Raw genomic sequence first — 17,507 nt, 5'->3', positions numbered from 1 at the left:
ACCAGAGCTGGAAGGTGTACTTAGGGTAAATATCATTTTGTGAAACTTAGTATCAGATGCATGTATAAGGTTTCAATATAAAATATATTTCTTATTCTGTGAATAGTGGTTTAAAAAGTTCTAGGAAATACTCTAGATATTAGTGTGATAAGAATCTCATAATAATCTCCTGGGATACTTGTTAAAATGAGATTTGTGGCTTCTGATGCAGGTGTTTCAGGCTTCACACTTTGAGGAAAAAATTGAGGCAATGAAAATTGTTTACGGTGATCAACTACATGGAACATTAGAATTTAATTTGGAATACATCATAATTGGTTTATTATTTTAATGAATGCAGTTTACTTAATATCTAGCATTTTAGCCAAAAATAGAAGTACTTAATATCTGAAAAAATGTGTAGATGGTAGTGATTATTAAAGTATGCAGAAAATGTGTAATGTGTTTTTAAAAATCTCTGTGTACTTTTTCTGCTTTAGGTGTGAGTGATGTAGACTATAGTCTTTATCCAAGTAGAGAACTACAGGGCCAGTGGCTGCGTTCTTACCTTGAAGCCTACAAAGAATACAAGGGCTTTGGGACCGAAGTTACTGAAAAGGAAGTAGAAATACTCTTCATTCAAGTCAATCAGTTTGCATTGGTAAGTTTTAACAGTTAATGAAAGGTTCTTAATGTTAAAAACTTAAATTTTTTTTTCATCATTTTATGAAACAATTTCCCATTTTAATTTTTGTAAACTTGCCATTTGTTTAAAATCATGACGAGATGAGATTGCTTACAATTGCCCTATTGTAATGCTTTTGAAGACAAAGATTTTGTTTCATTCATTACTGTATCCCCAACCTCTAGAACAGCAATACCTAGCCACATGGAGTGCTCAGTAAAATTCTTTTTTTTGTTGTTTTTTTGCTATTTCTTGGGCCACTCCTGCGGCATATGGAGGTTCCCAGGCTAGGGGTCTAATCGGAGCTGTAGCCACCGGCCTACACCAGAGCCACAGCAATACGGGATCCGAGCCGCGTCTGCAACCTACACCACAGCTCACGGCAATGCCAGATCGTTAACCCACTGAGCAAAGCCAGAGATCGAACCCGCAACCTCATGGTTCCTAGTCAGATTCGTTAACCACTGTGCCACGACGGGAACTCCTCAGTAAAATTCTTTGTTTAATGAATGTATTCTAGTTTAGATTAATGTGTGAAGCAGCTTTTTATATTATATCTAATTTTCTTCCTTTATATTATTAAAAATATAATCAAGGACAGATTTATGGGAAATGAGACTTTTCCACAATATAGCAAATCATCACTTTTTTTTTTTTTTTTAAGGCTGCACCCCAGGCATATGGAAGTTCTCAGGCTAGGGCTTGAATTGGAGCTGCAGCTGCCAGCCTATGCCACGGTCACAGTAATGCGGGATCCGAGCTGCATCTGTGACCTATACCACAGCTCATGGCAATGCTGAATCCTTAACCCACTGAACAAGGCAAGGGATTGAACCTGTGTCCTCATGGATACTAGTTGGGTTTGTTACCGCTGAGCCACAATGGGAACTCCCTAATCTTCACATCTTAATGATAAAAGCAGATTAGAAGAATCAATAGAAGTAATGTTTTTATAACTACTAGTATTTTGTTGTCATGACCTTCTTTTGATGAGCTATTATTTCCCACATCTTTGATATTTTAATCCTTTATTATTTTCATATCTGTTTACTGTAAATGCATTTTTTTAAAAAATTAGTTTATTTAAATTATGTTTTGAGAATGACATGATGCTGTTAGAATGAGCTTTTAGCTAAGGTGTTTTGATAGTTGAATAGTGGGTTGAAGTTACTTTGGCTACTACTCTAGTTCTAATATTATTATCTGCAATTGACATGGGGAATATTTGCTCAAAGGTGTATTCTTTCCTTAGTCTTTTTTTTGTCTTTTTTTGCCTGTTGTTGTTATTGCTATTTCTTGGGCCGCTCTCGCGGCATATGGAGATTCCCAGGCTAGGGGTTGAATCGGAGCCGTAGCCACCGGCCTACGCCAGAGCCACAGCAACGCGGGATCCGAGCCGCGTCTGCAACCTACACCACAGCTCACGGCAACGCCAGATCGTTAACCCACTGAGCAAGGGCAGGGACCGAACCCGCAACGTCATGGTTCCTAGTCGGATTCATTAACCACTGCGCCACGACGGGAACTCCCTTTCCTTAGTCTTAAAAGCAGCATTTCCCCAGAGCCGTTCAGAATACAACTTAAATAAGAGGGTGTGCTGAAATGTGACTTCTTTACCTGCTTTTCTGATGTCTATTTTGAGTAGAACTGTTGGTTGAATCAATGACATGTTCTCCCATTGATCTTAGAATGCCTGCTGTTTCTGCTTATTCTGCTTTTTTTTAGGGCCACATCCATGGCATATGGAGGTTCTCAGGCTAAGGGTCAAATTGGAGCAGAAGCCGGCAGCCTGCATCACAACCATTGCAATGCAAGATCGGAGCTGCGTCTGAGACCTGTACCACAGCTCATGGTAACCCTGGATCTTTAATCCACTGATTGGATTCTAGTTGGGTTCATTACCACTGAGCCACGACGAGAACTCCTCTGTTTATTCTGTTTAAGCATGATTTTAGGTGATGTAGCTCCCTTTTTTCTTTCTCTTCCTCCAGTCCCTTTAAATGTCAGTGTTTCTTAGTGTTTGGATTTGGGGCTCTCCCCTACTCTTGCCCTTTCCCTTTATATATTCTTTTATTGGGTGATCTAGTTCTATGGCTTTTATTGCCCTTTCTGTTAATGATCCCAAGTTGAATTTCTTCCCACTGTCAAGCCCCAGATCAGTACTGACTCTGTCTATCCAGGGTCCCATTCATATTTGACCACAGTGTGTCCAAACTTGAGTTTTATTTTCTGCACCCTGTCGTCTATCCCATTATTTTCTGCACCCTAATGGGATCATTATTACTATATTGACTTAATTAAAATGCTGTTATCCATTGTGTTGCTGTATTCTGAAACCAGGAAAGAAGGAATTTTCTTTCATGTGTTAATCTCACATTTTTACTATGTCCAAGTTCTTTTTTTTGCTTCCATAATTCTGTCCATTCCAACCCTTTTTCCTCGATTGCATGACTTTTGATTAAGGCCTTAATCTCTCACTATGTTAGTCTTTACTGGGCTCTTTATCTCCAGGTGTTTTTGGGGTTTTTGGTTTTTGGTTTTTGGGTTTTTTTGGTCTTTTTAGGGCCATATCCACGGCATGTGGAGGTTCCCAGGCTAGAAGTCGAATCAGAGCTGTAGCCACCGGCCTATGCCATAGCCACGCAATGCCAGATCTGAGCCACGTCTGTGACCTATACCAGAGCTCACATCAACACTGGATCATTAACCCAGTGAATGAGGCCAGGGATCGAACCTGAGTCCTCGTGGATGCTAGTCAGATTCGTTTCCACTGAGCCATGATGGGAAGTCCTACCTCCATGTTTTTTCTGTACCTGTTAATTCATGCTAATTCATGTTAATTCATTTTATTTTATTTTATTTTTTGACCACACTCGTGGCATGTGGAAATTCCCAGGCCAGGTATCAAACCTGCGCTGGTAGTTGCAGTCGGCGCTATAGCCACAGCAACTCTGTATCCTTAACCCACTGAGCCACAAGGGAATTTTTGGTACTGTATATTTTTAAAGTGACCTTTCAGTAGCTAGAATCTAATTTATGACCTACAGAATGAAATCCAAATTATAGTATCTATAAATTCGGTCTTATTTCCCACTAAATTCCTCACCTCCCATTTCCCCTCTTAGCACAGTCATCTGTTTTCTGCATACTCCAAGATTTTAAGCATGTATGCCTTTGTGTAGATTATTCCTTTCTCCCTAAAATGCCCTTTTCCCTGTATCCTCTGGCAAGTTCCTCTTGTTCCTTGTGGTTGTATTTTAAATACTGTTTCCTTTTCTGAAACAGCTCATTCCTTGATTACTTGTCATAAAGACAGCATATATATAGTGAAGTTATTTTGATAAGAGGGGAAAGAAGGTTTATTGCTCATGGCATGCTCAGACTTCTAAATATTAAAAGACCTCATTTTAGTAAATTAATATTGAGATGTTAAAAGTAAGTATTTACTTTATAAAACCAAAGAGAGTATACATGGGTTGTTTAAGCTTTGAGGAGTTTTTAGACAGATTGTTGGCACACTTCAGGTACAGGTACCTGAAGTAAAATATTAAAGTTATATTTTTTCAGAAAAAGTTTGAGGATTCATTTTAGTTATTTGCTCACCAAATAAAGCTTTAGTTTTTTTCTTTGCAAACAGATGTGGGTAGTCTAGGAATTAAAAATAAACTTACATATCTGTAACTTTCAAATCTGAGAAAAGTAGTATTAGTAAATCACAAAGTCATAGATGATAATATTATTTGTACTTTAGTATTCTCTCTTTGCCATTTTGGGGAATGTAAATGAATGGGCTCTTTTCTCACTTTCCTTTTCATCCATTTAGGAGTCTAATGTTAGAAATAAACTTGTCTCTTTTCACCCTATAAAAGGTGTTACCTACCTTTTAAGTAGTGAACTTTTATGTATAATGCTTCTCTAGTATAGAATCATTTAGTTATTTTATATTACTATATGAATAAAAACTGAGAAATACAGTTGCCAACACTGCTTGGAAGTGGTGAAGAGAGCGGGTTTGATGTTCTTTTTAGGTATAAAATGTCCCCTAATTTTAGTCTTTTTTTTTTTTTTTACAAAACCAACTTATTAGGAAGAGATTATGATACCATTTGCAGATGATTTTTATGTCATTTAGAATATGCTGAGGTGATTTAGATTAGTGATTCTCAAGCTTTTTGGTCTCACGACCCTCTTTTACACTGAATTTTTTTGAAGACTCCTGCGAGATTTTATTTATATGGTTTAATTATCAATATTTGCCATATTGGAAATTAAAATAAATTCAAATATTTATTAGATATGTATTTTTAAAAGTTCATGTTGACATAAACATTTTAAAAATGAAAAATAGCTATTTTCCAAAACAAAAAATACTTTAGTGAGAAGAAAGACATAATTTCATTTTTTTTGCAAATCTTTGTACTGTTTGGCTTAATAAAAGCTGGATTCTCATTTCTGCATTTCATTTCTTACAATGTATTGTTTTGGTTGAAGTATGAATAAAATCCTGTTTCACCTATACATGTTGGAAAAGAGGAGTATTTTGCCTTTTCAGAGAATTGATGTTTCACCCAAACTCAACAAGTGATAGCTTCTTAAAGGTTAGTTGTAATGTTCAGTCTGAACACATTAGTTAACTGAATCACATTAAACTCCATTAGTTCATCTTGCACTTTGAATGGCTCTATTACCAATGTGTGATTTTGTAATTTTAATGTCATTCATTAGTTATTTGGAAAATAAGGATTTATTGAGTTGTATAGATCTTCTAAAAGTCAATTCACCACATTATATGATATAAAAATATAATACTTATTTTATATTATATTATACAAATATTATATTAAAAATCACATCGATATCACCAAAAAAGTTCTGAATACTTTATTGAGAAGCTGGTGAGCTCACAGATTTGAGTACAAATTTCCAAAGTTCTAATTTTAAGTAGAATAGTCAAAGTCTATCATTGGCAACAAATGTTGTCAGTTATTTTCATTGAAATGACAGGTTCTCTTTTTTATAAATGAGAAATGTCTGCCAAATATTCAAGTCTAATAACTCTAGTTCATATGTCATTTCTCTCAAGTAAAAATAATGTTCCATTAAAAATGTTCAAATTTAGCTCACAACTCAAGTCATATGTATTTTTCCTTGAGACAGCCTTCATGCTTTGGGGGTGCAGCAGATGTGCTTTATGTGTACTTCCTATATCATCCCACAGAATATTAGGATATCATGTACTCAAGGGTGGAGAGTGCACAGTCATTTTAATAGCTTCATAAAGGCCATTCTTTAGTGAGATTACATTTGTACTGTGAGTGTGTGGCAATGAAGACTACTATTCTAATACAGTTTGGTGCTACTACTTTGATGATGATAAGGTATCAGGAGCTTTACCCAGTATTGCTTTTGAACCATCATTGCAAATGTTAACAGAGTCAAAAAGTCAGATCCCAGGTTTAGTGTTCAGTCCCACCAGACTGCCCCATCACCCCTTTAGAACCACTTGCAAATCTAGGATGTTACCTGTGCTTCTTTCCCTTGGCTATAAATAGGTTTCCACGACTCCCTCCTTGGTGTCTATTAATTTGCTAAAGTGACTCACAGAATTCAGGGAAATGTTTACATATGTTTACAAGTTTATTATAAATGATATTACAAGGATTCAGCTAGATGAAGAGGTATAGTAGGGTAGGGTCCAGAAGTGTCCTGGGTACAGGAACTTCTGTTCCTGTGGATATAGGGTGCACCATCCTTCTAGCATGTATAGATCCTTGTTCACCAATTAGTTCTCCAGACCCCTTCCTTTTAGGTTTTAAAGGCTGCTTCATTACATAGCCAAGATTGACTAAATCACTGGTCATTGGTTGAACTCAGTCTTCAGTCCCTCTTCCCTCCCTGGAGGCCTGGAGTTGGTAGGGCTGAAAGTTCCAATGCTCTAGTCATGTGGTTAGTTCCTCTGGCAAACCAGCCCTTGTGCTTAAGCCCTTGTGCTTAAGCCCTTGTATCTTTCCAAAAGATACCTCATTAACATGTGATTGAAAGGGGTTATTAGTAATAAGACATTCCTTTCACTTTTATAGCTCTGGAACTATTTCAGGAACCAATAACAAAAGGCCAAATATTGTAACAAAAGATGCTTCCAGTTGCTCATATACTTAGGAAAGTCCAAGGATTTGGGGAGCTGTTATGAGCCAGGAAGAGTGGATGAAGACCAAATATACATTTCTTATTGCAAATTAATCACACCTGCATTTTACAGATGAGAGAAACAAGGTACAGTGAGGTTAGTTAAGTTGCTCACAGCCACACAGTAATTCTTTTCCTAGTTAATAGTATTTCTAGTTAGAGTATTTCTTGGGAAGTGGAGTCTTATTACTGTTATCAGAATCTTAAAATATTATGTTTAACTGATCATAGATTGTAAAGCACACACAGTATCATTGTACAGCTCCAAATTACACATCATCTGTTTACTCTTTAAGTCTTAAGACTCACTTTTCTCTGATATCAGTCAAGTTGTTTAACTTTATATTGTGGTTGATTATGCAGAATTGTTGGGTCAATAAATATTGTTTTTAGGGAGTTCCTGTTGTGGCACAGTGGAAACAAATCTGACTAGAAACCATGAGGTTGCGGGTTCGATCCCTGGCCTTGCTCAGTGGGTTAAGGATGTGTCATTGCCGTGAGCTGTGGTGTAGGTCGTAGATGCAGCTTGGATCCCATGTGGCTGTGGCTGTAGCTGTGGCTGTGGCCAGCAGCTACAGCTCTCATTTGATCCCTAGCCTAGGACCTTCCATATGCTTCAGGTGCGGCCCTAAAAAGCAAAAAAAAAAAAAAAAAAGTGCATGAAATTGATGAAAAAGGAAGAAATTTACAGTTTGATATTTATTTTACAAAGAAATGCGTTATCATAATTCTTGATTTTTCTTCCCTTCATTTTAGGCTTCTCATTTCTTTTGGGGATTGTGGGCTTTGATTCAAGCCAAATACTCCACTATTGACTTTGATTTCCTTGGGTAAGCTTAATTTTACTGTATGCATTATATGTGTCTCTACTTTTTTGTGTTAGCATTAAGAACTCATGGGGGATATTGCAGTTACTATTTTCAGTCAAATGTTACAAAGATTGCATATATTTAATAACTGGGGTGCAAGAAAATCTGGTGTGATTTCTCGGATGCTCTCAGTATTAGAAAAGTGTCCAGTAGGTGGTGCAATATACTAAAAATGTGTCCTTCGAAAACTTAAAAAAAAATCAGCTTAGAAAGGTGAGTGGAAATAAAGGAAGGATTGAGATTTTTAGTTCTAATTCTTTTGTTACTCTCTTTTCTCACTAGGTATGCAATTGTTCGTTTTAACCAATACTTTAAAATGAAGCCTGAGGTTACTGCATTAAAAGTGCCTGAGTAAAGAAGACATTTAATTATTCTCAAGTGGCTGAACAATATGTGTGAATCTTTTAAGAAATTCCAAAAAGCCAATATTTGTTGAAATTCTTTTAATTTGGTTATCTTGCTTCACAAATTATGCCTCTAAACAACTAGTTTATTTTTTAAATAGTCTGACTGATGTCAAGAAATATACCTACTGCTCTCAGTATATGGTGGGTTAGCAGTTTGTTAAATCAGCAAAAAGGTATAAATATGTCAGTTTAATTCTTTGATAATTTAATCTATGTTGTATGTAAATTATTTATTATAAATTTAACATGATTCTGTGATTGCTTTTATCCATTTCATCTGTTTGTTGAGTGTAAGCAATGAAAATTTTCCAGAGAAATTTTTTTTAAGGTTTTACTTTAATAAGATTAATTTTAGTAAACATTTTGGATGTTTAGTGTAACCCTTTTATTCTGACACACTAAGTAAAATGAATCATTTACTCTTGTAATGCCAGACATTGGTTTAGATAACTTAGAATATTCATAGAAAAATATCTGTTTAGGAGAGTGAAATAAATTCATGGTCTGTGCTAGTGGTACATCTTTTTGAAGTATTGGAAAACTTTTTTTTTTTTTTTTTTGAGGGGGAACATATCTTAGAATTACATTCCCCTCTTCCTGCATAGTCTGGCAGTATAAATATTGATATTTACTGTATAATCCTGGAATAGATATATGATGATTTTATGTTACCAAAATCTGCATTAAATAATGTTTTCATATATATAGTCATTTTAAGTTACAGTTTGCTTTTAACATTTTACTATATCAAATAGTTTCTCACCAAAAGTTTTGTTTTACTTGTTAAGCTGTCTTGTCTGTTATTACATAGTAGCTAGTAGAACAATTGCTAATTTTTAAGACAAAAATAGAAGCTTATCATACTTGGCAACAGAAAATGTATTTAGGTTAATTCTTTTTTACCACTCCAGATTCATGCATTACATTTTGGTTTTATATTTTAGTTTGGTTCCATGTCTTTAGAATGATAGCAGATAATTTCTTGATAATGAAATAATCTGAAATTTCTTCTTCAGAGAAATAAGTTGAGGTGGTTTAAAGAGTTAAATAAGGAACATTTATAACATCAATCTTGTACATTTAAACCTGATACAACAATGTGAATTAAGCAAAAATATGCATGGTAGGAGGGCTTTTGTTTTGATTTCTTTTGATTTTTTGTTTGTTTGGAAGTAAGAGGATGACAGTTATTATTTGGAAGGAACTTAGATCTTTGGAATAGATAAGCAGACTTCAAGTATTGAAGACTGCTGTGTGGGTTGAGCAGTCATGGTTAACGTTACTTAGAAAATTAGTCTGACAAGCTTTGCACTTTGGTCACATAAGTGCCCATGTACAAAGTTGGCTTAATGGATCTGCATATTCAGAATATGCAACTACACATTTATCCTCTGAGAAATCTTCTGGGGAATCTGATGTATTATTCCAAATGACATATTCTCAGATAAGTGCTTTAAAATACTTGGATTGTCTCAAGATGTTTAAAGCTAGTAAAGTAAATAGAAATACAGGCCATTTTAAATGGTAAATTCTAGTTACATGAATAGAGTCTTAAAATCTGTATCTATAACTAAGATTTGTTTTCTACCTCCCCAGTGTTACAAATGTTCACTTCTCTTTTTATAAACCATATTACTATAGGATCAGTAGAATTTTACCTAATTAAATGAAAGGAACCAATTAAACAGTAGCTTTTTATTTAACTTTAGAGTGGACTTGAAAAATTGTTTTTGGTGGAATTTTCATCTGTTGTTGGAACATTTTCTTAGAACAACTAGGAATATGTAATACCCTTGATTTTTATTTTCGCTTTCCAATTCTTTAAGTGCAACAGTATATATCTTTGGAGAACTGGAAGGAGAGAAGATCATTTTTCTACCCTACTCCATATTCTTCAAACTATTTTGAATAGAGATTCACTGAGCCATTGCTGGTAGATTGTGCATAGCTGCCTGCTGTGATACTATTGTAAGCAGTTCAGAGAGATTCACATAGAAGTAAATGTACAGGGGAGTAAAGGCTCTCACTTCAGCCCTGGGTGTAATGGATCTTGGCAACAAAATAAGATATTTAAGATATTTCCCCTACTCTTAGGCTAGATTTTGGATATTATGATGCTCCCACTTCTGGTACAGGTTTTTGGGATCATGCTTCAGCCTAATGACAGGATTTGAAATTGCTTGCCTTTTATTGACTATTTAAGAGATTCTTAAGGGAAAACATCTCTCTAAAAATTGCCCTGTGGCTTGCTGAGATGTCTTTTGCCTTTTTATGTTAAGCTGAGAAACTTGAATGCCTTACCTAATAACTCAACTGGTAGTAAGCTCATTTTGTAAATGTGAAAATGATTGTTAGAGAAGTGGCATTCATGTCTACCCATTGTTAGTCAATAGACCATAGTGGCCTGGATGCTTTAACAAGCAAAATTCCACATTTTTTCTTCTTTATTCCTTGCATACTTGTGTAATCTTACCTGACCAGTAATTGTTTTTTTATCCCTCCTAAAACCCCATGCTACCACCACTTTTCTGGGAATTAAAGAGATGTGGTAGTAAATTAACTGTTCACATGATCATTTGAAATCAATATGAGCACAAAACTCATCAACTAGGTCTGCCTGGAATGTATATAAAACAGTGTAAATAAAAATTTGTAAATTAGTGTGAATTGTATCTTGCATATGAGATTGTGTATTGTTTTGCAGTTTCTTCCCTTTCGTAGACATTTTTTCTGTAAGGGAATGATCCAGCTCTTTGGTTTTAGACTGGAAATAGCCAACAGATCTGGCTGCATAGTGGGTAACAAGAGGAACTAGAAATAGGGTTCATCAATCTTTGTTAATGTCAGTACTTATTTATTTAGCCTCTCAGTGCCTAATATGACTTTTTTCACTCTTTGTTGGTCATTAGTTTTTGGAGGTTAGATTCCTGCAAGCAGCAAATTAATATAGTGTTAGAACACCATTCTTTGAGTCATGATTCTGAGCTAAAGCAAATTAAAGTTTCATGATTGCAAACTGAAGTATTATCCTTTCCTATTTTCAAGGTTGTTGACCTTTTTCTATAAAAAACTTTGAATTTTTATATATCTCAATGTGAATTTTAAGTATCATATATACAGGAGAGATGATAAATGATAGCTCCTAGTTCAACTTAAAGCATGTCTCCTTGGCTTCTCTAAGTATAAAGCTGTTCATTATGAGGTTGTAAAAGACAGAAAAGACAGAAGTAATCTTTTAATGACTGCTAATTCCATTTTTGCTAAACTAAAAATGTATATTTTAATTTCATAAATATGTTGTAAAAGTATTCAGATTTAAAGGAAAATCCCCCCCTACACACACACACTCAGAAGTTATAAACCTCCACCTTTACAATTGTATGGATATTTCTGTTTTATGTTGCATAAAGCCTTCTGTATTGAATTCCTTCATAGTATAAATGAGAAAACTATTAGTTTGACTTTCTGCTTTAAATTGCTCTTAATAAGCATTTTATACTTCATTCCAAAGTGGTACAGACTTAAGCCTTTAATATTAGTCAGTCATTCAGTTGATAGACAAAGTTAACAGTGCTTTATGTTAGGAGCAGAGTTTTGTTATTGGCAACAACTTGCACTACTTTACGCAAAAGGCAAACATTAGTGATTATTATGCACAAAGGAAAATGAATTATTATAAGTATGTGGTAAAGCAGCTTTATCTTTATTTCAAAATTGATTTTGCTTCCATAGTTCATTAGGGTTTAGAATGTCTTTGGAAACTTAGTTACATATTAAGGCGATCTGTTTTTTTTTTTTTTTTTTTTTTTAAGAAAGACAGTTATATGGAACCAACTTTTTTTCTGTTACATACCACTTGTGTGATTACAGTGTTAGGTCTTGAGACAGAAAGTGTAACAGTTATTTTAAATGAATTTTCCCCATCTTTGAAGCTTAGTTTGTAGATGTATTGCTATAAAAGAAAATGCTTGGTTTGCATCACTTGAATACTTGAAAACTGAAATAAGATGTATTACATAATAGACTTTTCTGAACAGTTTTTACACTAAAATTTTCCTTTCTGGGTCATAATTTGACCAATTTCAATTATTTGAATAGAAAAAAGAATGATAATACTTACAGAAAATACCCTTTTGAGTTTGAGGCATTCAGAATTCAAGTTTTCAGTAGGTTTCTGTCCTGAAATCTCTTTCTCTTCTTTCCTATACTTAATGCACTTACTGTGCTACTGATGTTACCAAACAGCAAGTTAAAATATGTGTTCATTATGTATCCTATGGCTTTTCTAGTTATGAAAAAATTACTCTGAAAAATACTCTTAATCCCTAAGAGTATAAATACCATTGATGGAATAAACACCATTAATCATTTTAACAAAATACTTATAAGGTGTTTATACAAATTGGAAACATTACCTGTTATATTTGAATGAGTGATGGGTTAGAAAAGCCTGGCTGATTTGAATTGTTCCACTAATTAAATTTCAAAACTCAAAGGAACTTTGAGATAGATTGACTCCTGATGGTATCCGTGTAAGCTCCTGTAAACTGGAAAAGACCCCCCCTACACACACACCTCAAAAGCAGTGGAGGAAATGCGAGTATTTGCATGGTTGTGGTGTGCCGCTACTTAAATTATGTAGTGACACACTGAAATTTTTATTGTTCAGTAACCTGAAGAAGTTTCCCGTTACTTATGTTTACTAAGGTAACTATAAATTGGTGAAATCTGCAAAGAGGAAGCTTTTAAACTCTACAGTAGTTAGGAGCCTTTGTGTAGCTGGATGACATTCCCATAATATGAAATATTTGAATTTTAAAATGTACCATTATTTTAAGAAAGAAGACCCGGCATTATTCTGTATTCTTAAATGATGATGTCCATATCAGTTTAAGAAAGGAAAAACAAAATGAATAATTGTCTTTTCATTAGCTGTATGTTGAATTGGGAAATTGTGGCATAAAGGTTAAATTTGTGTTTATCAAATGTGAACCATAGTAGTTTAATGCTGCTCTGTATATACTGTAAGTGCTACAGATAGTCTCAGCACTGAAAATGTATTGATACCTCTCAAATGAATGCGTTTGATGTAGGTGTTTTGATATGCCTCAGAAAGTATCTGAGTGTCTAAGAACTTGTTAATTTGTTTGGTAATGAAGATACTTCCTGTCTTTTGTTGCATATTTTCATGTTTAAAATTTAATTTTTACATTTTCACTACTGTTAATTTAAATAAAATTTGTTCTGTGGTTAAAATGGGGTTTCCAGTGAAAAAAATTAATAACCTCGTTTCAAGTAACTGCTTAAAAAATACATTTTTGCTATATGTTCATAAACTTTTAATGAATCTGTATTTCTGTTTAAATGTAAGTGATGTTTAGGCTTTATTTCTGTTTAATAAGGCCTTTTACCATTGATTAAATGAAGGAATGTATCTTTTTGAAGAGATTTATATTCTGTAAATAAAAATTGGTTGTAACAATAAAATTGGGTTCTAACTGCTTGTATCCATAAATCTTGTCACTTTAGCCTAATTTTGTAGGTTTCCTTTTGTTGAAAAACAAAACTTTTCAATGTTAGTATATAACTCTGTATATTTGAAGTGACTCTTTCAATTCCTGATTCTCTGGTTGTATAATATAGTGTTAAAAAGTTGTGTAAGATTTTACTTTTGAAAGTTCAGTCGAGATGAGAATGTAGAATATTATATAACTTGTGAGCAAATTCCGTTTTAGCTAATTTGAAAATTCATTATTCTAACCACTATGTGTTTTCACTGTGCTCGAGGCTGGGAACAGATGAATAAATATACTTTCGGACATAGCATCTGACAGTCTAGGCAGGGGCTATCCATTCAACTAATGTTTATTAAGCTCTTTTCTAACTTTTAGGTAATGTAATAGGTGGTGGATCTAGATAGAAAGATAAGATATGATTTCTACCTTCAGATAATGTTTATCATGAAGATCAATTCTCCGTAATGAAAATAGGAGTGCGTGTGCGTGCGTGTGTGTGTGTGTGTGTGTGTGTGTGTGTTTGTTTTATAGAATGTTTTACAATTTGGGAATTTGGGTTTACCAATTCCCAGCCAAAATACTAAAAAGTGATGTCTTCTTATTAGGGTAACACATCTTGGAAATCGTTGTTGATGTTAATTTTGATCACCTGAACAAGGTATTATTCTGTATCTTCACTGTGTAGTTATTTCCCTGTGGTAACTAATAAATGGTCTGTGGGGAGATACTTTAAGATTATGTAAGTAGTTTCCTCCTTATCAAATATCCTTGTCCTCCTCTCCCTGATTTAGCAATACCATATTATGATAGCTGCAAAATAGTCATTCTTACTTATGCTGCATGCTCCTTATATATCAGCCTTTTACTGTAAGGAATTGTCTTCTTGTGTCTGTATGTGTTATCTAATTTATCTATCTTTTAAGTATATACTCGTGTTTATTTTGCGTTCCTTTTTTTTTCCTTTTTTTTTTTTTGGGTGGGTCCGCTCAGCATGTAAGTGCCTTAATGTGGGATTTCAATTCCCAGACCAGAGATTGAACCTGGGCCCCAGCGGTGAAAACGTTGAGTCCTAAGCACTAGACTATCAAGCAACATCCCTCATGTGTTTCCCTTTTACTGCCACCCATGGCAGCAACGCCAGATCCAAGCTACATCTGTGACCTACACTACAGCTCATAGAAATGCTGGATCCTTAACCTGCTGAGCGAGGCCAGGGATCGAACCCATGTCCTCATGGATACTAGTCAGGTTTGTTACTGCAGAGCCACAATGGGAACTCCAATTTGTTACTGATTATATTAATGTTAAGTTGTCTTGAGATTTGGCTTGTGGGAACCCCCTCATATCTGGTTCCTATATCCTTTTGCTATACCCCAACATTTTTTGAGTACTTCCTACTTTCTAGTAAAACAAGACTAATTTTGTACTTCCCTCCCAAGCCCTGGAATCAGCTATTTTCCCCAAGGAGTCTGATACTTTTCGGGGGGAATAGTATTTAGAATCGTAGAACTAAGGATGCTCATTGCTTCTGGGATATTACTGATGCTAAGCCCTTTTAGGTGGTAGAGCAATGAAATGCACACAAACATACACACATACTCTCATATTCATATATAAACAGTGTTTTAGAAATATATGAGTCTATACTGACACTTCCAATTTCTAATTCAAGAGTTCTTCCTTGTCTCTCCTATTTCATACTATTTCCTTACTTCGATAATACAGATACGTACTTTTGCTAAGAATGCCATAGGAGTATACCCTTTTCAGTGTACCATATGAGGTATAAGGTGTTAACATGTGTGTTACTGGTGGTTTTAACCAAAGTTACATGATTAAAGTGTCTTTCTGTTTTCACGCCACATTTTCTTTTTAATTGTCAAGTATTGTGTGGGTGAGGATACTTTTAAACTATGTAGGGGTTTTTTTTTCTATCAATAATAGCATCCACTGGCAGTTTTTTTGTTTTTTGCTTTTTAGGGCTACAGGTGTGGCAAATGGAAGTTCCCAGCCTAGGGGTTAAATCTGAACTGCAGTTGCCAGCCTATGCCACAGCCACAGTAATGCAAGATCTGCGCCACGTCTGTGACCTACACCATAGCTCATGGCAACGCTGGGATCCTTAACCCACTGAGTGAGGCCGGGATTGAACTCAATCCTCATGGACACTGGTTGGGTTTGTTACCACTGAGCCACAATGGGAACTCCTTTGGCAGTTTTTGCCTGTAGTAATTATTGTGGTGTTTGCATGATATTGATTTTCTATTTCCCTCATTCCTTCTGCATTCATAAATTGGACTTTTACTATAAGGAGCAGTTGTACCTTCATTTATTTACATTTATTTTATTTATCTAACCACTTCAGTAAGGACACAGGGATATTTAATTCTGTGGGTTGTAATCTATTACAGTCATTATATAGCTTACTTTCTTCCAGCTTGGTGATCGAGAGCTCCCTTAAGTTCGCTGTTGTATTCTCTCAGTATTGCCCGTGTCATTGTTGAGTACCTCCTTTTCTGGTAACGTGAAGTGTTCTGGACTAGGCTTATAATTTGCCTGCCTCAACCCTCAATTCAACTGTCTCTTCAAGGAACCCTGACAATTTTTTTTTAGAGAATATTTAGAAATTAAGACCTGGGAGCCAGGTATGTTTGTTGTTAGGTGTTTACTGTTTCTAAATTCCATCAGTCAACAGAACTTGGAAATACTAGAAAAGTCACAGGAATAGTTCAGTGCACTACCATATATATTTTCTCAAATCTATTGATACTTTACTTCCTTCGCTTTACTACTTTCTTTCTATATTATTTCTTTTTGCAAATTCCTTGGGAAATCTGCATGTATAAATCTTCATTACCCCTCAATACTTACTTTTCCTAAGAACACACTTTGACTTCTGATGAGCTGGTAATCATTCAAATGAATGTTTCTCTGTAGTGTGCTATATTTTTTTAACTCCTTTCAAGACCTCTATTTAATCAACTCCAATTTGATTACGATGTATTTATATGTGATTTCCTTTATATTTATCATCTTGCTGGGGTTTTGACCATTTTGAGTCTGTAAATGTATGTCTTTTACCAAATTTGAGGAACTTCAGCCATTATTTCTTCAAGTATTCTGATCCAGTCACTTTTCTTTTTGCATCCCTAATTACACACAGTTTAGACTATTTGAAATTGTTCAACAGGCCGCTAATGCTCTGTTCATCATTTTTCCAATATTTGTTTTCTCGCTTTTCCATATTGGACTATCTCTACTGGTCTGGCTTTCTATTTCACTTCCCTCCCCTCTAATATCCAAACTGCTGTTATGCCTATCCAGTGACTTTTAATATTTTGCATATTATTTTTAGTTCTATAGTTTCCATTTTACTATTTTTAGGGTTTCTATTTCTTTAAATTTTCTATTCATTCAATATGGGCATAGTCTTTATATCCTTCAGCATAGTTCCTTAAAAAATCCTTGTCCATGAAGTTTCAACAGTGGGTTATCTCAGGAACCAGCTATTGATTTGGTTTCTTTTGAGTATGTTTCGTATCTTTCTATTTCTTTGTAAGTCTAATGGTTTTGATTTGTGATTAATATATTGTAGGAACTCTTTTTGTTTTGCTTTTTTTATCTTTCTAAGGCTGCACTCACAGCATATGGAAGTTAACCAGGCTAGGGGTCGAATCAGAGCTGCAGCTGTTTGCTTATGCCCACAGCCACAGCAACACCAGATCTGAGCCATGTCTGCCACCTACACCATAGCTCACAGCAACACTAGACCCTTTAACCCACTGAGCAAGGCCAGGGATCAAACCTGGATCCTCATGGATACTAGTTGGATTTTTAATCTGCTGAGCCACAACAGGATCTCCTT

At 34.9% G+C, this 17,507-nt stretch overlaps 1 protein-coding gene across 1 annotated transcript in view; it reads left to right on the top strand.

Moving 5' to 3' along the window:
* ETNK1 (ethanolamine kinase 1) overlaps positions 1-13,633 on the top strand; it is a 55,885-nt gene extending 42,252 nt beyond the window's left edge. The window contains exons 6-8 of the mRNA XM_047787400.1: positions 480-640; positions 7,607-7,680; positions 8,002-13,633. Of these exons, the coding sequence (XP_047643356.1) occupies positions 480-640; positions 7,607-7,680; positions 8,002-8,074 (308 nt within the window). The 3' untranslated portion in view covers positions 8,075-13,633. The remainder of the gene's footprint in view (positions 1-479; positions 641-7,606; positions 7,681-8,001) is intronic.
* Positions 13,634-17,507: the final 3,874 nt, after the last annotated feature.

This window comes from Phacochoerus africanus, chromosome 7 (genome assembly GCF_016906955.1).
Source record: "Phacochoerus africanus isolate WHEZ1 chromosome 7, ROS_Pafr_v1, whole genome shotgun sequence".
NCBI lineage: Eukaryota > Metazoa > Chordata > Mammalia > Artiodactyla > Suidae > Phacochoerus > Phacochoerus africanus.
Note: the sequence above shows the minus strand (reverse complement) of the source record. Positions and strands in the feature narration are given on the sequence as shown.